Source organism: Camelina sativa, chromosome 6 (assembly GCF_000633955.1).
Source record: "Camelina sativa cultivar DH55 chromosome 6, Cs, whole genome shotgun sequence".
NCBI classification, from domain to species: Eukaryota; Viridiplantae; Streptophyta; class Magnoliopsida; order Brassicales; family Brassicaceae; genus Camelina; species Camelina sativa.
The window spans coordinates 13737900-13761130 of NC_025690.1; the positions used below are offsets into that span (position 1 = coordinate 13737900).

At 34.8% G+C, this 23231-nt stretch overlaps 3 protein-coding genes across 3 annotated transcripts; 2 read left to right on the forward strand and 1 right to left on the reverse strand.

Annotated features, from left to right (window-relative positions):
- On the forward strand, positions 6055–8766 carry LOC104791248 (probable inactive receptor kinase At5g67200). Its single transcript, XM_010517082.2, has 2 exons — positions 6055–7579; positions 8011–8766. Exons 1-2 carry the CDS (start codon positions 6085–6087, stop codon positions 8577–8579), a joined length of 2064 nt encoding a protein of 687 aa, XP_010515384.2. The 5' UTR covers positions 6055–6084; the 3' UTR covers positions 8580–8766.
- Positions 9235–11686, forward strand: LOC104791249 (protein BRASSINOSTEROID INSENSITIVE 1-like). Its single transcript, XM_010517083.1, has one exon. It carries the CDS (start codon positions 9515–9517, stop codon positions 11576–11578), a length of 2064 nt encoding a protein of 687 aa, XP_010515385.1. The 5' UTR covers positions 9235–9514; the 3' UTR covers positions 11579–11686.
- Positions 11607–17762, reverse strand: LOC104791250 (kinesin-like protein KIN-4B). Its single transcript, XM_010517085.2, has 23 exons — positions 17458–17762; positions 16884–17030; positions 16647–16796; positions 16266–16510; positions 15812–15999; positions 15597–15721; positions 15414–15450; positions 15233–15324; positions 14949–15056; positions 14760–14873; positions 14580–14670; positions 14378–14487; positions 14193–14288; positions 13884–14114; positions 13700–13780; positions 13531–13602; positions 13319–13412; positions 13213–13244; positions 13037–13134; positions 12853–12942; positions 12551–12766; positions 12290–12461; positions 11607–12205 (listed from the first exon to the last, which is right to left on the reverse strand). Exons 1-23 carry the CDS (start codon positions 17632–17634, stop codon positions 11822–11824), a joined length of 3150 nt encoding a protein of 1049 aa, XP_010515387.1. The 5' UTR covers positions 17635–17762; the 3' UTR covers positions 11607–11821.

Below are 23231 nucleotides of genomic sequence, written 5' to 3' on the forward strand. Positions count from 1 at the left end.
CAAAATGTGAGTTTGGAGAAGTCAAAAATATTCTTCTCAGGGAATGTTTCAAGGGATTTGGGGAAGTTAATAACTGATGAAAGCGGGATTCGGTCAACCATGGATCTGGGGAAGTATCTTGGTATGCATGTTCTGCAAAAGAGGATTAATGAAGACACTTTTGGGGAGGTGCTTCAAAGAGTTACATCGCGTTTAGCAGGTTGGAAAGGAAAGTGTCTAAGTATGGCGGGCAGATTAACTTTGACGAAGTCTGTTCTGTTGTCGATCCCTGTTCACACAATGAGTACTATCATGTTACCAAAATCAGTGCTAGATGCCCTTGATAAAGTAGCACGGGATTTTTTATGGGACGGAAAAGAGGAAGCATCATTTGATCGCTTGGGATCGGGTTTGCTTGCCCAGAGCAGAAGAGGGCTTGGGGATCAGAAAGTCACATGACATGAATAAAGCACTTCTGGCTAAAGTTGGTTGGCGTTTGTTAGGAGATAAAAGTAGTTTGTGGGCAAAGATACTGCGTCAAAAGTATAATGTCAAGTGTATTCGGGATCACACTTGGATGGGAGCAAAAAAACCAGGGTCCTCGACCTGGCAAAGCGTGAAGGTTGGGTTACGTGATGTGATTGTCTGTGGTATCCGATGGATTGTGGGGTATGGTCGGGATATTCTCTTTTGGGAGGATAAATGGTTATCGAACAAAGCTCTATTGGAGAATGCCCTTACAGATGTACTGCATGCACTTAGGGTAGCACGTGTCCAAGAATTTTGGTGTGATGAGTCCGGCTGGTCGCTGTCGCGACTGTCGCCATTCTTGCTCCCACACATTCAACTGGAGTTAGCAGCTTTGGTGGTTGATAATGGGTCTGGTGCGCAGGATAGAATGTCCTGGGGGGAGACAGCCGATGGAAAATTTACAGTGTCGTCTGCATATTCTTTATTGGCGGCGGATTCCTGGCCTCGACTAAACATGTCTAGATTATATGCTCGTATTTGGAAGGTTATAGCTCCCGAGAGGGTAAAAGTGTTTTTATGGCTGGTGGCTCATCAGGTTATCATGACGAATGCAGAGAGACATCGCCGCCATTTGAGCGACACGAATGTTTGTCAGGTATGCAAGGGGGGTGTAGAAACAATTATACATGTGTTACGAGATTGGCCGTCCATTGCTGGTCTATGGCGACGAGTTGTACCAAGACGGCTGCGACAGCGATTCTTTAATAGTTCTCTGTTGGAGTGGCTGTCGAGAAACTTGAAAATGGGGGAGGTAGTAGCAGGTTGCGAATGGTCGACTTTATTCGCTATGGGGTTGTGGTGGAGCTGGAAGTGGCGGTGTGGGAGTGTCTTTGGAGAATATAGTCGGTGCAGGGATAAGATTCGCTTTGTTAAGGACTTGGCGCAGGAGGTTAGTAAAGCTCATTCACATAGCCGCGAGGGACTTGACAGGGTTGTACGGGTGGAAAGATTGTTAGCTTGGAAACGGCCGTGTTATGGATGGGTGAAGCTAAATACTGATGGGGCTTCTCATGGTAATCCAGGATTGGCAACGGCTGGAGGGGTACTCCAGGATCAAGGTGGAGAGTGGTGCGGAGGTTTTGCTCTAAATATTGGGATATGCTCCGCTCCTTTGGCAGAGCTTTGGGGAGTTTACCATGGGTTATATTTAGCATGGGGGAAGAATATTCGGAGGTTGGAGCTGGAGGTAGACTCTGAGATTGTGGTAGGTTTTTTATTGACATGGATTAGTGATTCACACCCTCTGTCCTTCCTGGTGCGGATGTGTCATGGCTTTTTATCAAGGGACTGGATAGTCCGGATTTCACATGTTTATAGGGAAGCTAACCGTCTAGCTGATGAGTTGGCCAACTATGCTTTTACTTTACCGTTTGGTTTACATTTGTTAGATTCTGCTCCGGCTGATGTAGCTTTAATTGTAAGGATGATGTTCGCGGGACTACGTTCCCCCGACGCACCCGTTTGTAGTTTCACTTTTTAAGTTTAATAATACTGGGGGACTTTGTCTCCCCCTCCCTTACCAAAAAATATATTTTACATGCAATCAACCCGTCAAAGCGTCATTTTATTAGCATTTACGTACAATTTTACTTCATGTTTTATCACTAATAATGTGTTCTTACACCCTAAAAAAATTTATTGTTAAAATACGCTCTTTATCACCACCTATAAAATGTATTTGTGACATCTCTTTTCTTTCACTTGACGTAGTTTCTTTTCACCAATAAAATTTGTAATGACAGTTTGTTTAACCATTAAAATTGTTCACTCAAAAAATATTTTGGATGAAAAACTGAGAAAAAAATATCCACACGATTGTAATGAGTTTATGACCAACCGAATAAATTTAAGAAATTTAAAGACAGTTAAAAAATAAAAAATAAATATAACCATGATATTATATGAGTCTTAGATAATTTATTGATATAAAATATAAACTAAAATAAAAATTCTAAAAATACTACAACATAAGAAATTTAAAATATCTATACTAATAAAAAGTATGAGCTATAAGCTCCTAAAGGCATCCACATAGGATTTTAAACTTCCAATTGTGATTAAACACTTCACTAGTTAACATTTTTTAAAATCTCCAGAATTTTCTATATTAAGAATTATTTTAAACAACCAATCACGATTTGATATGTCATTCATTAACATTTTTTTTAAAATTTCCAAAACTTTTTAGAAAAAGGAAAATTTTAAATTTATGGAAATAAAAGAACTATGCACAATATCCCACATCGGCTAGAAATTTTTTAGACAATGGTTCAGAACCAGTATAAATAAGATTAATATGCTTCCAACAACGAATGAGCAAGAAAGCTTTGATTTATCAGGCGTCCAAGTTTAAAAGTATATTCGGCTTGATCCGGTTATTTATTTGATCAAATTAAAACTTTAAAACGTTTCAAAAAAATAAATTATAATATTTAAAAATTTTAAAAGTTTTAATATTATAAATATTGAAACTTTTAAAAGTTCTTAGCTTTTAAAAAGTTATCAAATATTATAATTTTTAAAATTTAAAAGTTTAAAATATTATAAATATTGAAACTTTTAAAAGTTCTTAGCTTTTAAAAAGTTATCAAATATTATAATTTTTAAAATTTAAAAGTTTAAAATATTATAAATATTGAAACTTTTAAAAGTTCTTAGCTTTTAAAAAGTTATCAAATATTATAATTTTTAAAATTTAAAAGTTTAAAATATTATAAATATTGAAACTTTTAAAAGTTCTTAGCTTTTAAAAAGTTATCAAATATTATAATTTTTAAAATTTAAAAGTTTAAAATATTATAAATATTGAAACTTTTAAAAGTTCTTAGCTTTTAAAAAGTTATCAAATATTATAATTTTTAAAATTTAAAAGTTTAAAATATTATAAATATTGATACTTTTTAAAAGGTTTAAAATTTATATTTCGAAACCTTTTAAAAGTTTAAAATATTATAAATATTTTTGTAAAACATAAATTATCTTATTTATCTACGTTTGTGCTTTTTATTTCTTATGAGCTGTAAAACATATTTTTGTGTATGATTTTATAGATAAGTTGATATATTTTCATTAATTTTTTTTTTATCTTATTTTTTATTTTTATGAAAAAATAAATGATTTTGTTCTTGGAGTTTGATGGATTAACAAGTTGTGTGGTAGTCTAAAAAAAAGTTTTTTTAGTGGAAGAAAGTGAAGAAGTTGACGAGGATGAACATGAAAAAGAGTATAGCGAAGAACCAGATGGTAAAAGTAATAATGACGATTACCACAAAATTTGACAATAGAAATGACAAAAAAGAATATGAAGAATAAGAAAACATTGAATAAAAAACACGAAAACATAGGTGGTAGCGATCAATTAAATATGAAAACTAGTTAAATTCATGATGATAAAATTATTTTGTTTTTCTCGTGGTCAAAGAAATGGTTTAGGATATGTGAAGTCATCAGTTTAATTCGCCTTGCCTCGATGTCGAGTTAAATTCATGATTTTTTTATCAGATTTGATTTTATAACACAACTGATTTTTATATTTCATAGAATTGTGTATCTGAAATTTAACATTTTTCTTAATACTAATTTAATTTTTTTATAAGATAATATTTTACTACCGTCATCAATCATATATAGTTTTTATCAAAATATATCAAATATATCCACGCGTAGCGTGGGTTTAAAACCTAGTTTATTTTAAAAGGAATAAATAAATTATAGTCTTACATATCTTTAACTGAAAAGTAAAAAAGAAAGTCATAATAATATGGAAATTTTTTATTTTAAAATATCACGAATTTCTAATATGAAAATCAAATTTAATTAAATAATATAACTAAAATCTAAAAATACTACAACATAATTAGTTTAAAATATTAAAAAGAAGGAATAAACGAATATTGGTAGTTGTGACAAGAAAAAACAAATATTGATAGACGTAGATTCGTCATCCAAAATTGTATAAGACAAAAATAATAAAAGTCTTTACAAATCGTTGATTTTACATATTAGTTTTTTTAAAATTAAAAAACACAGTAAAATTATTGGAAAAAAATAGTCCAACGCGTACATATTACATTAAAGGGTTTGTTGGGGTTTTAGCACATTTATGAAACTTAATTATCAGTTTGATACACTCACTATTTACAATTGAAAAAACAGGTGATGTGTAGAAATAGAGGTGAGTAAAAATAGAAATGAGAGTGGGGCATAGGTGATGGGGGGGGGACATTACTGAAATATCCTGGTCAATGAGTTTGGAAAGAAAGAGGAGAGAAGGAGAGAGAGAAAGCCGAGAATAGAAGAGATAGGGATAGTGGTTTTGTTAGAACATAATTTTTTTTTGTACTTCTTTCTTTCTCTTTCCTTCTCTTTATATATATATATAGATATATAATATTTTCATTTCTTTTTCTTTTTATCACATTCCTATTTTTCTAATTATTCAAATATTTATTAATATATTTTTTGTTTCTAAATTTTTTCCACATATAAAAAATATATGTTTTTTTCTTTATAATTTGATATGCATTTTGTTTTAAAGATTTTAAATATATTTCTATTCAAAAAATCTTAATTTGTGTACGGTTTAAATCATTCAGCAGGCTGGATAGATTTAAATCATCCTGCAATATTTGTGTACAGTTAAAACCATCCAGCATGCCGTCCAGCAATATTTGTGTACGGTTTAAGTCATCCAGCATATTTGATAGATTCAACCGTCTAACAATATTTGTGTACGGTTCAAAACATCCAGCATATTAGATAGATTCACAGTGTCTAGTAATATTTGAGTACAGTTTAAACCATCCAGCATGTTGGCTAGATTTAAAACGTCCAACAATATTTGTGTACGGTTTAAACTTTCCAACATATTGGATAGATTCAAACTATCCAACAATATTTGTATCCGTACATCAAACTATCCAGCAATATTTGTTTCCGTACACCTTATTAAGTGTATAGATGTCTGTACACATTATTAAGTGTGCAAATGTAATTTGTTTAATACTTAGGATTTCAGATGTCTGTACTGCAATGGTTGGTAAAAATTATATTTGTACACTTAATAATGTGTACTGACATCTGTACACTTAATTATGTGTACAGACATTTGTACACTTAATAAAGTGTTTAGACATCTGTACACTTAAAAATGTGTACGAATACAAAAATATGTATATAATTTATTTAAAAATTATTAAACAAAATTCATATCAAATTATAAAAAAAATATATATAATTTTTTTGTATTTAAGAAGTTTTCTAAAAGAAAATTATATCAACAATTATTTAAGAAATAAAAATAAGGAGAAAATGGGATGTACAATGGTATGAAATGTAATCAATAATATTGTTAAATGGCAAAAATGAATGAGAAAATAGACCAACAATGATTAATGTGGTTTTTTCTAATTATAAATAGGGAATGTATCATCTTTCTAATTATGTTTGAAAAATGTATCATTTTGCCAAATAACTCTTCGTGAATACATATTATTTTCAGAATAATAACTATACATTATACACACGCGTGCCACAAGAATACATATTATTTTCAGAATAATAACTGACACAGAGATGCTCTGCTCCGTAAAACAAAACACACATAAGATGACACTCTTCTTCTACTCTCTTCTCTTCCTCCTCCTCCTCCTCCTCCTCCTCCTCCGTATCTCCGCCGCATACCCTTCCCCGGCGACGAACTACTTCGACTCCTTCTTACCATCTGACGCCGTGGCCCTTCTCTCCTTCAAATCCACCGCAGATCTCGACAACAAGCTTCTTTACTCTCTCACCGAGCCTTACGATTACTGTCAATGGTGCGGCGTCGAGTGCTCTCAAGATCGCGTTGTTCGTCTTCTTCTCGACGGCGTTGGTCTCAGAGGACGTTTCTCTCCGGAGACTCTTACTCGTCTTGACCAGCTCCGCGTTCTTAACCTTGAGAATAACTCAATCTCTGGTTCGATCCCTGATCTATCTCCTTTAACCAATCTCAAATCCTTAACCCTAAGCAATAACGAGTTCTCCGGTACGCTCTCCGGTTCGATACTCTCTCTTCGTCGGTTAGCCGAACTCGATCTATCGTATAACAACTTCTCCGGTGAGATTCCGTCGAAGATCAACGCTCTGAGTCGACTCAGTTCTTTACATCTCGAGTTTAATCGATTTAACGGTACTCTCCCGCCGTTAAATCATTCTTCTCTGACGTCGTTTAACGTTTCGGGTAACAATCTCACCGGTTTAGTTCCGGTCACAACGACTCTGTTACGATTCAACGAGTCTTCGTTCTCGTCAAACCCTGGCCTCTGCGGTGAGATCATTAACAAATCTTGCGGTTCACGTTCTTCTTCTCCGTTCTTCGGTTTAACTAAACCAAACGCTACGTCATCATCATCTTCTTCTTCTACTACTTCTTCGTCTCAAGCACCGGTTAGTCAAACTGAACAGAACGGTGAAGCGACGATGACTAATCCTCCACCGGTGGTTAAAAAGGTTAAAAATGGTTGGTTAGTTCTCGGTTTCACCATTGGTCTCGCTTCTTTGATAGTTCTAGGTCTCTGCCTCGTCATGTTCTCGTTAGTTATGAAGAACCGGAGAGACGACGACGATGACGTGATGATAACGCAACCGTCAACAGTTACAGAACCTCTCAAATCTCAGAAACGTGAAGAAGTGAACAAAGAAATCAATATCCATTTCCAAGAGCCCTCGCCGCAAAAGCGAATCCCTAGAAACGGAGATTTGGTTTTCTGCGGGGACGTTGAAGGAGGAGGAGAAGCTATGTACACACTTGACCAGCTGATGAGAGCTTCCGCGGAGCTACTAGGTAGAGGATCAGTAGGGACTACGTATAAGGCTGTGATGGTTAATCAACTGATCGTTACGGTTAAGAGATTTGCTCCGTCTAAAACAGCGATTACTAGTGATTTAGCGTTTGAGAATCAGATGGAGATAGTTGGTGGACTAAGGCATCCGAATCTTGTGCCGGTTAAAGCTTATTTCCAGTCTAATGGAGAAAGACTTGTCATCTACGATTACCAATCTAATGGTAGTCTCTTCAATCTTATTCACGGTGAGCTTCATTATCTTCTCTATTTCTTTTTATTTGGTAGTGTTAAATTTGAACCCACTGAGTCACCTCTGAGTTGTTGCTTTTAATTAGAGACCTTTGTGTTTGTAGACATGTCTCGTTGATGGGTTTTGGTGCAGCTTTATCATTTAAAGGAACTCTAGACTTGAACCACATAGAGACATGGCCGAGATTATAATTAAAATATGTTTTTGTCTTTTTCTCAGTTGAACAACTGTAGATATATAAGACAGAGGAGGAATATGTTAGATCGATATCTGTGCTGTTTTCACGTGATACTCCAGTCATTTGTCACTTGTCAGGAATTTGGTGCGTTTGTCTTAGCTAGGACTTGAGTTCGAAATAGCCTCTTGGTCTCATATACCATTGGAAGTATATATAACTAATTTACTGTTTTATCCCTTAAAATTTAGGTTCAAGAACATCAAAGGCAAAGCCATTACATTGGACATCATGTTTGAAGATAGCAGAAGATGTAGCTCAAGCGTTACATTACATTCACCAATCGTCTGCACAATTCCATGGAAACCTCAAGTCCACAAATATCCTCCTTGGTCACGACTTCCAAGCTTGTCTTACAGATTACTGTCTAGGTGTCTTAACAGACTCATCAGTCCTTCCTAATGACCCGGATCTCTCTTCCTACAAAGCACCAGAGATAAGGAAATCAACAGAGAGTCGTCCCACGTCCAAATGCGATGTATACTCGTTCGGTGTCTTCCTCATTGAGCTCTTGACTGGTAAAACCGCTTCAAGGCAACCGTTTATGGAGCCAGAAGATATGTTGGATTGGGTTAGAGCAATGAGGCAAGAAGAGGAAAGGTCAAAAGAAGAGAATGGGCTTGAGATGATGACTCAAACGGCTTGTCTTTGTCGAGTGACATCGTCGGAGCAAAGGCCTACGATGAAAAAAGTGATCAAAATGATTCAAGAGATTAAGGAGAGCGTTGTGATGAGTGAAGATAACGATAAATTCCTCTGATACTGTGATACATGTATGTGTGTTTTTGAAGGGTTCCAAACTTGGGAGAATAGTATAAGTGTAGATTTTCTTAAGATGGGGAGGGGATATATCCTCAAATTTAGAAAGGTTATGTTTGTTTAAGAAACTTGGAAAGAACTCAAATTTTGGGCGGTGGAGCTAACGTAAATCACGAACATGGTAAACCAAGTTGAGATTTGTTTATATGCGGTGCCAAAGCTAAATGGACTTCTCTACAGGTCAGATCATTTGGTTAGGGAATCTAGAATTATTCAGCTATTTTAAAATAGATTAAATGCTGCTTCACACTTTAACGTACTAATTAAAGGGGATCAATAGAAAATAATATACACCCTACCTGGTTGCAAATCATTTCAAAGACCAATCATAGTGTAAGTGTATATCAAACTGATCAGTATTCATATATGCTTAGACTTGTATTTTGTAATATGAGAAGAGATAGGTGGTTGGATAAAACATATACAAATAATTCAATAAAGTCTAAGATGAGTTTCAAAAGGGTAAATAGGAAGACTGGAAGAGACTTGATCCCATCCGGCCTAATCTCACGGTTAATTAAATGTAAACACCTCTCATGAACAAAGACCTCATTTTTCAAACTCAACTTATGCGATTATTTTATTTATTACCTGTATCATCTTGCATTAACTTTTTTGTTTGAACACATATAGTAGTCAATATTTTTATAATAATCAGGAGTAGAAGTAACATGGCAGGTGTGAGTGCCCAGGGAAGCTTTGACCAATCTTCCCGTCACCTTCTTTCATCTTCCTTTTTCTGTCTTTTGACTCTCTTCTCTACTACTCTCTTTAAGCTTTTCTAAAATCTCTCTGCTAGAGCTTCTACTTCCTCTCTAATGGTGGAACCAAAACACTAGATTAGATTCCCCCTTTCTCTCTCAAAAACTCTTGAGAATGAAGATTTTTACAAGCTTCTTTTTCTATGTAACAACTCTTCTCTTCTTCTCCTTATTCTCTTCACCATCTCAGTCTTTGTATAGAGAAACCCATCAGCTTATAAACTTCAAAAACGTTCTTCCTGACAAGAATCTCCTCCCAGACTGGTCTTCCAGCAAAAACCCGTGTACCTTCGATGGCGTTACTTGCAGAGACAACAAGGTTACTTCCATTGATCTAAGTTCTAAGCCTCTCAACGTAGGATTCAGTGCTGTGGCTCCATTTATTATGTCCTTCACCGGACTAGAGTCTCTGTTTCTCTCAAACTCACACATCAATGGCTCCATTGCTGCCTTCAACTTCAAGTGCTCTGCTTCTTTAACCAACTTGGATCTATCAAGAAACTCTCTTTCGGGTCCTGTAACTAGCCTTGGTTCTTGCTCCAGTCTAAAATATCTCAACGTCTCCTCCAATACCTTCTATTTTCCCCGGAAAGTTTCAGGTGGGTTGAAGAAGCTAAACCGCTTGGAAGTTCTTGATCTTTCATCAAACTCACTCTCCGGTATCGTTCCTCCATCCTTGGGTTCTTGTTCTCTACTGAAATCACTAGTGCTGTCAAGTAACAACTTCTCCGGTACGTTACCGATTGATACGTTACTGAAGATGAGAGGTCTCAAGGTACTCGATCTGTCTTTCAACGAGTTTTCCGGCAAACTACCGGAATCTCTAACGAATCTATCCGCTTCGTTGCTAACGTTAGATCTTAGCTCCAACTATTTCTCCGGTCTGATTCTCCCAAATCTCTGCTGGAACCCTAAAAACACTCTCCAGGAGCTTCACCTACAGAACAATCTCTTCACCGGGAAGATTCCTCCGACGTTAAGCAACTGTTCTGAGCTCGTTTCGCTTCATCTGAGCTTCAACTACCTCTCCGGGACAATCCCGTCGAGCTTAGGCTCTTTATTGAAGCTTCGAGATGTGAAGCTATGGATGAATATGTTAGAAGGTGAGATCCCTCAGGAGCTCATGTATGTCAAGACTTTAGAGACTCTGATTCTCGATTTCAACTACTTAACCGGTGAAATCCCTTTCGGTTTAAGTAACTGTACCAAACTGATCTGGGTTTCTCTGTCGAATAACTGGTTAACCGGTCAGATTCCAAGCTGGATCGGCCGGTTAGAGAATCTCGCCATCCTCGATCTAAGCAACAATACGTTACACGGGAACATTCCTGCTGAGCTCGGTGACTGCAAAAGCTTAGTCTGGCTCGATCTCAACACCAATTCCTTCGACGGAACGATCTCGTCTGAAATGTTCAAACAGTCTGGGAGAATCGCTGCGAATTTGATGGCGGGTAAGAGGTACGTTTACATCAAAAACGATGGGATGAAGAAACAGTGTCACGGAGCTGGTAAGTTGCTTGAGTTTCAAGGAATCAGACCGGAGCATCTTAACCGAGTTTCGACGCGAAACCCTTGTAATTTCACCAGAGTCTATGGAGGTCACACTTCGCCTTCGTTTGACTACGACGGTTCGATGATGTTTTTGGACATGTCTTATAACATGTTATCTGGTTACATACCAAAGGAGATTGGTTCGATGGGTTATCTCTTTGTCCTCAATTTGGGTCATAACTTTATATCTGGTTCGATTCCTGACGAGGTAGGTGATCTGAGAGGTTTAAACATTCTTGATCTTTCAAGCAATAAGCTCGATGGGAGCATCCCTCTGGCGATGTCAGCGCTTACTATGCTTACGGAAATCGATTTGTCCAACAATAATCTTTCTGGTCAGATTCCTGAGGTTGGTCAATTCGAGACTTTTCCGCGGGAGAAGTTCTTGAACAATTCTGGTCTTTGCGGTTATCCACTTCCACGGTGTGATCCCGTGAACGCAAACGGATACGCAGAACTACCAAAGCAAGAAGAAGAAGAAGAAGGAGAGCTGTTGAGCTGGAAAGCAGTAGCTATAGGATATGCTCTTGGGGTGTTGTTTGGATTGGCAATAGCACAAGTCGCTGCTTCATACAAGCCGGAGTGGTTCTTCAAAAATTTTGGTCTTAGAAAGAGCAGAAACCGTTAGAATTAACTAAGATATGGTTCGGATAGAGGAATTAACACTCTAGAGTTTCTATTTACATTTTCAGAAAACTATCAAACACCCTTAAAAAAATCTTTCTACAGTTATATTCATATCCTTGCACTCTACTCCAGCCATTGATTGCAAATCGTTATCTAAAGTATAACAATGTTCTTAAGCTTCGGTATAACAACCCACATGGACCAAATCCAAATCTGTTGACAGAAAAAAACTAAAGGGTCATGTTTAAGCACCTTGAAACATTGAGTGTCGGTTCCACGAGTGATCATCGTCGTCATGAGTCTTAGACATGAAGAGCATAGAGGTCTCATCATTATGCTTTATCCACTCTGAGAGTTTCCATGGTTTCTGCCATTTCCATTTAAACTGAAGCAGCCATTGATGGTGACTTCTCTTCCACTTCCATAGCTTCCCACTCTGTCCCATTTTCTTCATTGCTTTCATCTTCCACGTTTCTTCTAATAAAGCTTCTGATTCTCTCACTGACACATTGACTATACCTGGCCCAGCGTATTTGAGATGCTTTGTTGCTCGATGATAAGAAGATGGAGATGATGGGTCACTTGCATTATTACCTCCATAGTGCTTTGATGAACCTCTTGAACTTCCCTGCAAGAAGTAATTTTTGCATACTTTTAAGGAGAAACCCCCCAAAAAGAGTTTAGCTTGGAAATAAGGATTAAATTTACAAACCGAGTATGATGATGATGATGAAGCCAGCGCTATGGACACTGTTTGCCCCCTTGTCTTTTTCTCTTTAATGATTTCTCTGTTTTGGACTTCGGATAGCTGTAATAAGCAGAGGAGGTCATTGAGTTGTTCTTTCTTCTCTTTGATGTCTCTATCTTTCTCCCAAATTTTGCACCTGTTAAATGTTTGAGCAAGACATCATCAACCTTCCATGTGTAGAAAAGAAGCATAGTTTCGGTCCTGTTCGGGTTTAAGAGTTGTCACCTTGCTTCAGAAGCAGAATCGAACACATATTGAAGCAAATATTTGGCATCAGTCATGGACTGAACGTGGTTCCACCGAGTCTTAGCATGAAGGCTATGCTCTCTTTCCTCTGCTTCTGAGAGCTGAGAGGCCATGGCTGTGAGAGCATTTGAGGAAACATCCAACATACACTCAAGAGAAGCTATTCTCTCCAATCTTGTGTTTGGTGATAAAAATCTGACCCATCCAGAAAAATAAAAACAGGTCATAAAGTGAATCATTCACTGCCAAGCAACTTCATAGTGACAAGTATAATGTTGTACCTGAACTGTCCATTTTTCTCTTGATGGGGACTTACAGGAAACTCCATCTCTTGTTTTAACGAGGTTAACTCTTCAGCCGATGCAGCTCGGCTATATTTAACAAGAGTAGATTATTGATTAGAAGAACTCTGGGAGAAAGTTTGCAGTTAACAACATGACTGAAACAGAGTTTTTGAAGACGCACACTTGAATTTGCGTTTCATATTGAAAACGAACTTGATTTACTTTTGTCACAACCTCTAGCTCGTTCTCAAGCCATTTCCGAAGATTTTTTTCGTTCATCTGCAAAGGGTAAGAAAAGAAACAGTTGATACTTGTGCAAGATGACAAATCCATATCTAAATTAGGAGTTCTTGATACCTGTCTAGTTGGTGGTTGACCATTGGTAGTCACTGGAAGGAAAGGAAAAAGATTATGATCGAAACAAGAACAAAACAAGAAAAGATTATGTTTTGGCATAAGTTACCTGATATATCACGTGGTGAAGGCTTGCGGGCTTCTAGCAGCTCTTTAAGTCTTTTGGTAACCATTGCTGCTTCCTCTGTTTTCCTCTGAAGAACCTGCAAGACATCAAGATACATATTCTATTGAGATTCTTATATCTTCACTAGGATTGGATAATTCTAGTAAGTGATTCTCTCAAGCAGGAAAAAGAAAAATATTTCATAAGATTCTTACCATTTTCTGACGTCGATTGAGAGCTTCAAGTTTAAGTCTTTCATGCTCAGTTTTTCTTCCTTCTTTCTTAAGCTATCCAAAAACAATTAAAAAGTGCACATGAGATCAGTTCAACTTTAAAGATTCGACGGACAATAAAGAAGTGATGAAGTGGATATAGATAAAGTACCTGCAACAACTCTTTCTCTTGAGAAGCTTTCCATTGCCGGAATTGTTCAGCTTCTTGTTTCATCTTTTGTTGTAGTTGAACCTGGATAACAAAAAAACAGAATAAAAGTCAAAATGTACAGCTAGATTATGTGAACTAGTAATATAGAAAAAGAATCCGATAACACAGATGAACCAGACGCAACCTTCTGAGCCTTGATGTATTGTATTTCAGCTTTCAAACGCTTCGCTGCGTCTTCACTTTTTTGCTTTTGTTTCAGAACCTCAACTTGATTTTCTTGTTTCTTCTTAAGATTTGAAATCTGTGTCTCGAGTGCTTTTAGTTTCTGTGCATGATTATCTCTTGCAACTTGAGCTTGTCTGTCGGAACTAGCAGCAAGTTCCTCGACTTCAGCCAACAATAGATCTCTCTCAACCTGTAAAAGTTACTCATGACTTGAGTATTAACATTTACATAAAATATCAACGAGAGAATTTAGAATGTTTTGTCTCACCTGTACAGTTCTTTTCTCTTTCTCAAGTTCCATCATTTTCTTTTCGAAGTGTTGTCTGATAGTTTCAGTTCCAACCCCACATATTTTCATCTCAGACTGCAAATATAAAAAAAATCATAAGATTCTCAAAATAATCCAATCCTAATTAATAGGTACAGGAAACTTCAGATGAGTAATGACTAAACCTCTTTCTCCTCCAGACGTTTACTTAGTTCATTTAATTCCTTGCCCATGCTATTCTGCCTAAGTGTATGTTCCCACTCTTCTGCTGCACCAATATCTTCAGAAATTCCACCTTGAATCAGACAAGATTTTAAGTTAAGTAAGGATAGGAGAATGCAGATGCGTTTCATGAAACAAGTTTTTAGAGAAGCCAGTGTCCAAAACCTGATGTTGCTTCACTCATTTCATAATCTGAATCCATGCTTTCAAAACCCCTTTTAAGGCCATCATCTTTTGGAAAAATTACACCATTTTCCTGAGGTAAAAGAACAACTCTTGTAAAAAGCAGTAAAGAAATGTGCCAAATAAAATCTATCGTGATTGCCTATTGTATACAGAAATTACCTGTGTATCAAGATTGCAATAATCAAGAGCAGCTCTCTTGCTGCGATAGATGTGAAGTTCTCGAGAAAGCTCTTCATTGGCAGACTCTAGCTTCATGATTTTCTCTCGCATAACCTTGAAAATTGAACTATATACTATTATTGATGAGAAATTTATAAACCTTCTGAAAAATTTCAGCAGAAGTTATACCTGCACTTCTTCTGATGGGGTTTCCTCACGAGCACAAAGTGCAGCTTGTAGATACTGTAGCTGTTGACGCATCTTTTGCATCTCAGAACATATTAAGTCTTTATTCGCCTGCACCAAAATAAAGAAGCCTCTCCTGTTAGAGCTCCCAAGTGAACAATCTTAGTCCTCTTTTAATTTTTTTTTGGTTGGCCTCATGTACTTCAAAGTGTGTTGTTAGCGGATAGTGGAGCTTTGTCGGCAGAAAAAAATTGAAAGCTCATCTAAGATAGTTCCCCAGTACTTACAACAGGTTTGTTCTGGATATTCCTAGCACGATTTGCATATTTGAGAGTGTTAAGAGTTTCCTCAGCATTGATGTCAGCAGGACTGATGCAAGCTACAAGAGTAACAACCACAGAGGAAAGTTGAATTTGTGAACTGATATGAGATTTTCAGGGAATTTACTCATACAACTTAGAAGTTTACCTATCATGACTGTTTTACTATTTCCACCAAGAGAGTCCTGCAGTAATGTAAAGGACATCTTTAATGGAAATTTTACACTTCAAGTTACATGCCAATATAAATCATACACTTACAAAGTCCACCTATAGTGATAATAAGTATCTACACATATTAGGATCTAGAAGTGCAAAGATAGAAATGAACCTGCAATAACCGAGTAAGTTTACTATCACGGTAAGGAACATGAGCACCTTCTTTTCGTTTTTTCTCATCCCCTAACGCACTGATGACATTACCAAGTGCAAGAAGCCCCCTATTGATGTGAATTCCTGTTTCAGAGAACAGAAAAGAATTGGGTTATATAAAATGTAAGTCAACGTTCTCAAAAGGATGTAAGACGGGATATCAGTTTTTCCAACCTTCTTTTAACCTAACACCGCCTGAACCTGTTCGTTTAGCTCTTTCAGATCCTGCAAGATCTACCAGGTGAAGCTTGGCACAACAATATTCCTCCCCCATATCTTCATCTACGGTGTCATTAACCATTGCGGTTGAAGGGATTTTGCGCATCTGTTCTAAGGTGATCGTGAAGATGGCATGTGACCGACTGTATAAGAAGAAGTTTTACTCTATCATGGATATAGAAACGAACATTTAATGGACGAACTGTTTATGATGCCTATTTTACCATTTCTAACTTTCCCATATATATACATTTTACTGGCTCAGCATTCTTCTTATGGATATAACATCGTTTATTGTAATGTTCAGTATAACTACCATTTACTACTGGCTAGGCTAAGCATCATTAACTGTAACTGTACGTTAAGCAACGTGTTGCTTCTTATGGAGCCTGAATATAGAGATTCTCACCTCGATTCATTATTCATATTTGTGCTCCCAGTTGCCCTGGTTAGAGATCCTTGCTCTAGACAGGAAGCCATTTCTTCTCTAGTAGTTATGGGAACTTCGGTTGCACCAGATAGTGTTATGACCCCATTTGGTGATTCACGAATTTGCACAGGTGACTTACTAAGAACAACCTTTCCAGGGGTTCCATTGGCCAGCCTGTTTAATGGCACACTGTCCAGCAAATCCAGAACTTCTTCTTTTAAAATCTACATATGAAGAATTCAATTAATATCCAAGCAAAGGCAGACTGAGTTCTACACTTGTTCATGTCTTATGAGTTAGAATGTGAAGAGAATTAAGAGTTTGAAGGATGTCTATAATGACCAACCAAACGGATGATACCTCGATGAAAGAGACATGTAACTGGAACCCCATTTGGTGCTTTACTGAATCAATTTTGTTGAACAGAGAACTCATAACTTGAGGAATCAACCCATTGCCTGTACCATTTCTAAAAGCAGTCCCCATAGTGTATGTTTTTCCAGATCCTGTCTGCATAAGTTGTGTAACTCAAAAGTTCAAAGAAAGAAAAAAAACCAATTCTTAATCCAAAATTTGAGAAACAATTTCAGTATGTACCTGACCATAAGCCAGCACAGTAGCATTGTAACCATGAAACAAACCATCAACAAGAGGAGCAACACATTCATCAAACATCAATGAAGATGGAGAACCATTACTTCCATATACATGATCAAATGTGAAAGAATGTGTTCCCATTTGCACCTGCACCATCCAAAAAAAAAAACACAAAAGCTTATGTTAAACCCATTCCAACAACCAAGTTAAGTATTAGTTATATAATCTTTGGGTTCAATCAAAATCCCATAAAAAAAAAATGGCATTTTAATACATTATTAAACAATGCTCATTGACTTAACAATCACAACAATACAGTAGTAGCATTATACACACCTTATCTATTTATATAGTAAAAAAATAAAATAAAAATTGACACTGTTATATAAGAAAAACAAAAATTAAATGAATGTGTCAGAGTTAGAGAACGGAGATTTGCTCCGGATCCATGAATAGGGAGTGAACAACGACGGTCGCATTTAAACACCATCGGAAAAATAAAATTAAAAAAAAAAAAAAACTTAAAACGACGGAGCAGCAGAGACAAAACTGATTCCACAAAAGAAAAACTCACCTGAGGCGTAATCGGAGAAACGGAAACGCATTCCCTACAACCTTGAGTTATCTCGTCTCCGATCAAAGGACGAACATTAACCGCCACTTTTACAGAACAACTCTCCGACGATGACGACGGTGGAGGAGGAGAAGAAGGAGAAGAGGACGACGATAACGAGGACGAATGTGATTCCATCGAGAAAGCTCCTCTCTTCTTTCGTTGAAATCGAGTCTCGATTTCGTCTTCTTCAATTGAAACAACGAGACGAAGTCAGTCGCGCTTCCTCGGGAAGAAAAAGTGAAGAAGAAGCTTTTACTCTCTTTTTTCTCACACTGCTCTCTCTCTCTCTGGTTTGGGGTATACGAGGTATCTTTATATTTCCTTTTCTACCCTCTACAGAAGTCTAATTTTACCGTTTTTGCCCTCCACGTCAGCTTATTCTTCTTCTATTATTTGACTTACTCTATTTTTTTAATCCACTGGTCCGCCGTGTGTATTAAAAACAAAAGATCAGATTTTTATTTATTCAGATCTGTCTACCACACTTTTTATTCATATAACATTGTTGTTGGAAAAATAACTAATTTTAGACGAGTTAAATTTAATAAATTTTAATTATGGTGTTGGTGCGTGTAAATGAGACAATTGGGTTGTGTCGAAGTCGATGGTTCCAAAGCTGAGTATATATATATTTTTTAATATTTTGATTACTTTTTGTTGCATCGTCTCTTTGGTTAAAAGGCCAAAAAAAACTAATAAATTAGGAAGAGTCAAGACATTCGTTTTCTGGTCCTTCTTCTGCGCGGGAAAATCCCAACAGTAAAATACACAAATATATAAAAACTTAATTAAAGTACAAAAAGTGTAGGGACCGCAGTACACTCCATTTGGGCCTTTATCACGCCCTACCTCACATGTCTTTCTGCAAGGCTCATTACTTGGTTTTGTATCACTTTATCCTTTTTTTTTTTTTTGGTCTTTTAGAAGAAATAATGCGTATTTTTTAGTGGCTTTTAGTTGTTGAGTAATAAAAGCTAACTCTACCCATTTCTGCTTGAAACCATAATTATATTATTAATCATGATCGCTTTGAAACACATGGCTATAAAGTGGCCTTTAACTTCCTTGTTAAAGGTGAATTAACTAAGAATTCCATTTTTTTATAAAGTATAAGTTCTATTTTTGTTTAAATAAATGTCAGTTCCTTGATATTGAAGGAATTTTTTTTTGATGTCATGGGTTGTTGTTTGTTGTTATTCTTAAATTTGTAGAGTTTTTTGGTAGTCTTATTATATAAACTTTGATGACAAAACTTTGATGACAAAATTATTCATTAACAAGATCGTGACACGTGTCAAATATATTGATTATATCATGACACATGTCTAATTTTATTTACAGAATTTTACACATTTATATTATAAAAAATATTATTTTTCTAAAACAAAAAGGAAAACTAACAAAATCAATATACTTTCTAATTATATTATACGTGTGTTTTCAATAAAATTTGACATGTTTTAACAAAAAAAAAATAATTAAACATGTATATTAATCAATAAATAATGAATAACAAAGTTAAAAAGAATAACATAAGTTATTTAACATAATTTTAGTCGAATATAAATTGTATTTATCATTGTAATATAAATTTTTATTGTAAGTAAGCACACAAAACCTTGAAAAAGTAATGAACTTAAAAAAAAAACATTCAATACATGATGTGTATTAGTATAGTTTTATATGTTTTATTTTAAAGATTTTAATGTATGTAGTAATATGAGAAATGAGAAAGAAAAATAGAAAAACTGAGTTAATAAAATTTGACAAGTGTTAACAAAAACAAAATTAATTAAACATGTATATTAATCAATAAATAATGAATAACAAAGTTAAAAAGAATAACATAAGTTATTTAACATAATTTTAGTCGAATATAAATTGTATTTATCGTTGTAATATAAACTTTTATTGTAAGTAAGCACACAAAACCTTGAAAAAGTAATGAACTTAAAAAAAAAATTCAATACATGATGTGTATTAGTATAGTTTTACATGTTTTATTTTAAAGATTTTAATGCATGTAGTAATATGAGAAATGAGAAAGAAAAATAGAAAAACTGAGTTTGTAGGAAATAATTTTTGGTTAATTGATGAAAATTGACAAAAGTATTACTTCTGAAATTACTACATATAGTAGAATAATAATTAGGATATTTTTGGATTTCCAAATTTTTTGTGGATGTTAACTGATTTTGTTACTGATTGTTTATTGTTAAATTTAAAATACTAACCATAATACATATTATCTCATATGATGCACATATTAGTTTTTTTTTATTAAAATTTTAACTCTAATACATGAAGAAGTGAATTATGGTTTTACGATGAAATTGATAGTTAAATATGATTACTAAACTGAATGTCTAACGATGAAATTTATTTTAGATTAAAAAAATTCAAATATTAATATGTATCATTTAAAAAAAATTAATTCAAGAATATTATTTATATTATTCATGTTTTATTTTATAATTTAAACACATGTATTTTTGTAATGCATATGTTAAAACATAAGATAATACGAAATAGATTCTAATTTATAGAATGAATCTTCACTAATTTGACGGTAATGTCTCTATATCTTTATATATGTTTTTATTTTATAACTTTCACTTATTTAAAATTGATTATGAAATGAGTTAAAATTAGTACTTATGAGATAACAACATAACAAATATATCTTAAATATGTTGATTCGGTTTTATTGTGAATTATATTTTGTTAATTTTTATTTGTATTTTTAATTCTTACTAAGATATAGACTTGATATGATTTATTAATTGTGTTAGATATAAAATATTTAGTTCTATGCATTAAGATGAAATGTATAATTAAACTTAAAATCTGGTTTATAACGAAGTTATAGATATTTAAATGGTACTCCATGTCATATAAGAGTTTTTTTGGATAAAAACACAAAGATTAATAAACAATAAATATTATGTCATTTATAAAACTTCAACCAATAAGAAAATATACGGAAAACAATATATTTCTCCAAGAGACTCCATAGTTCAAGATCTATATCTCGTTTGATTTATAGATTCACCTAATTACCCACAAACATCGGTTTTGCTCGGTTCACTATTTACTGAACTAACTAAATAAAATAATAAAAAATATAACCTAATTTAAACCGAATTAAATTAATTAAAACAAATTAAAAGAAAAAAAACATAATGATTTTCTTCTGATGATCAAAGATTGAGCTCTATCTAGCTTGATGTGATACTTTTTGTGGAAAAATATATCGTTTTCCCGAAAAATATATTGCATAATTCAAATAGTCATAAACTGTTATATTAATAAAAATTCTACAAAGAAATTTGAGAAAATATTATAAAATAATACAAAAAGCCTTCTAATTTGAAAAATGTCCAATAATAGACTTCTAAAAAGTCCAAAAATTAGTTAAAAGGCCCCATAATTTAAAAAATATCTCATAATTAATAAAATAGGTTTTAAAATTAGCAAACAAGTCCTCATAATTAGCAAAATATCCCAAAATTTAGAAGTTAATATTAATATATAAAAAATTTTGATGGCCGTATATAGTTAGCAAAACAAATATCAGCTTTTAGTATTTAATTATTTTTTTAAAAAAAGAGAAAATCTTAATTTTTTTTTTCCATATTGGGCCTCGGATTTCACCTGAGACACTGACCAGACGTATATATAGCTTCTAATGTTGGTTTTCGTCAGATAACTTCTCATGTTGTCATTTGTTTATCGAGCGAAATAGGAATGATGCTATGAAAATACGTTTTTTTAAAAAAATGTATTTGCAATTTCTGCATGTGTCTACCTAATTTGTATTATTTTTCTTTCTGTGTTTCCTCATTTTTGAGGAATTAAAATGTATTTGCAATTTTTGCATGTAGCCAAACAGAATAAGTTAAACATGTATTTGAGGAATCAAAAATCAAAAAATCAAAAAAGCAAGAAGGACAAGTTATACAATTGAAGAGAATAGGTATAGTCAAGAAGCAAAAAATCAAATAATCAACAAAACAAGAAGCATGCGAGTTTATGCAATCAATTAAGCAAAGGAGCTAAGCGACATGGAAGAATTGAAGTGTATGCTCAAGAAAACAAGAAGCATGCAATCACAGAAAGCAGTTAGAATCAAAAGGAGCAAGAAATATGGACTAAATGAAAAGATATATATATGGACTAAATGACTTCTATGTACGTACGTTTTGTATATGTCAACAATAAAAAGAAGCATGCAAGTACAAAACAAGACGCAAGCACAATAAGCATAAGAAGCAGAGGGGAAAGGAAATAAGAAAGAAATGAATAGATGCATGTATGTATATGTGTGTCGTGTATGTCAAGTTTTGTATGTATCAAGTTTTGAGTGTGTGTCAAGTTTTGTGATACTAAGATTTGAGTGTCTATTCTAGCAGGTTCAATTAACCTTATGTAGTTGTAATACTTAAGGTGTCAATCCAAATGAGATGATGTTATCACTCAAGATGCAATCAAAGTATCACAAGTCAATTCAAATAGTGAGTTTATATCTAACAATCCTAGAATGATCAGAATGCAAAACAAAAATGAACTACATAACTAGAAACGAACATGCATGACAAGAAGCGAACATGAATAAGTAAAAGCATAAACGATTCTAAGCATGAGCTAAACAACAAAAACAAAAACAGTCTCAGAAAGATAGAAGTCCTAAGGATGAGAGTAATTGATGTCAGCGGAGTCTCCTAGTCTACAGAGTATTTAACATGCCACAAGCAAACTATCCCTAGACAATGAACATCACAACTTAGCTAATCCAACCTCTTGACAGAAGGTACTCAGACTTAACCACTTCCAAACCTAACTCTCGCTAGAGAAACATGATCAAGCAGACATAACAAACAAGTTCATTCACGTCAACAAACACCCTAGACAACTAATCTCTTAGGTTAGGAATGTAAGTCTCTAGCACTAGCTGGGTCAGACATTTCTCAAACACCTTTCGGGTGTGGAAATGTCTAAGAACTAGTTCCAATTGATCATAGTGAAACTAGAATTTCTAACTCTAGTCCAGAAGGGAAATATACGAATCTAAGCTTAAACACCCTATATACTAAGATTCTCCACCTAATCTATCTCATCCTCAAGAACACTAACACTACTCAAACCCATAAAACATGATACTCAAGAACACTAATCCATAAAACACTAAACCAAGCATGATAAAGTGCATAGAGATGAGATAAACAACTTTTTAGAAGAAATCAAATGCTAAAACTAAAAAGATTAAGAGAAATCTTGTTTACAAACTCAGATAGTGTTTTGGTGGCTACTCATAAACCCTTGTATAAAAGCTCTGTCTCTTGGGTAAAGACTTAAAAGAGTATTTATAGCAAAACATGGAAGACTTAAAAGAGTATTTAAAGTGTTCGGGAATCTTATGAAGCGTGCGAGACGGGTCGTTCTAGTCGCATGTCTGGCATGGTCAGTCGAGTAGAATGTCATCTCTTCCAGGCATGGTGGGTCGAGTGGGATGATATCCATTCCAAGCGTGATGGATAGATTGGGATGACATCCATTCCAGGCGTGATGGATCGAATGGGATGACATCCATTTCAGACGTGATGGGTCGAGTGGGATGACATCCATTCCAAGCGTGCTTGGTCGAGTCGCATGTCGTCTTTTCCGGGAGCGTCGGTCGAGTCGCATGTCTGGAGTAGCATGACTTGAATCCTGCAGTCGCATGTCTGGAGTCT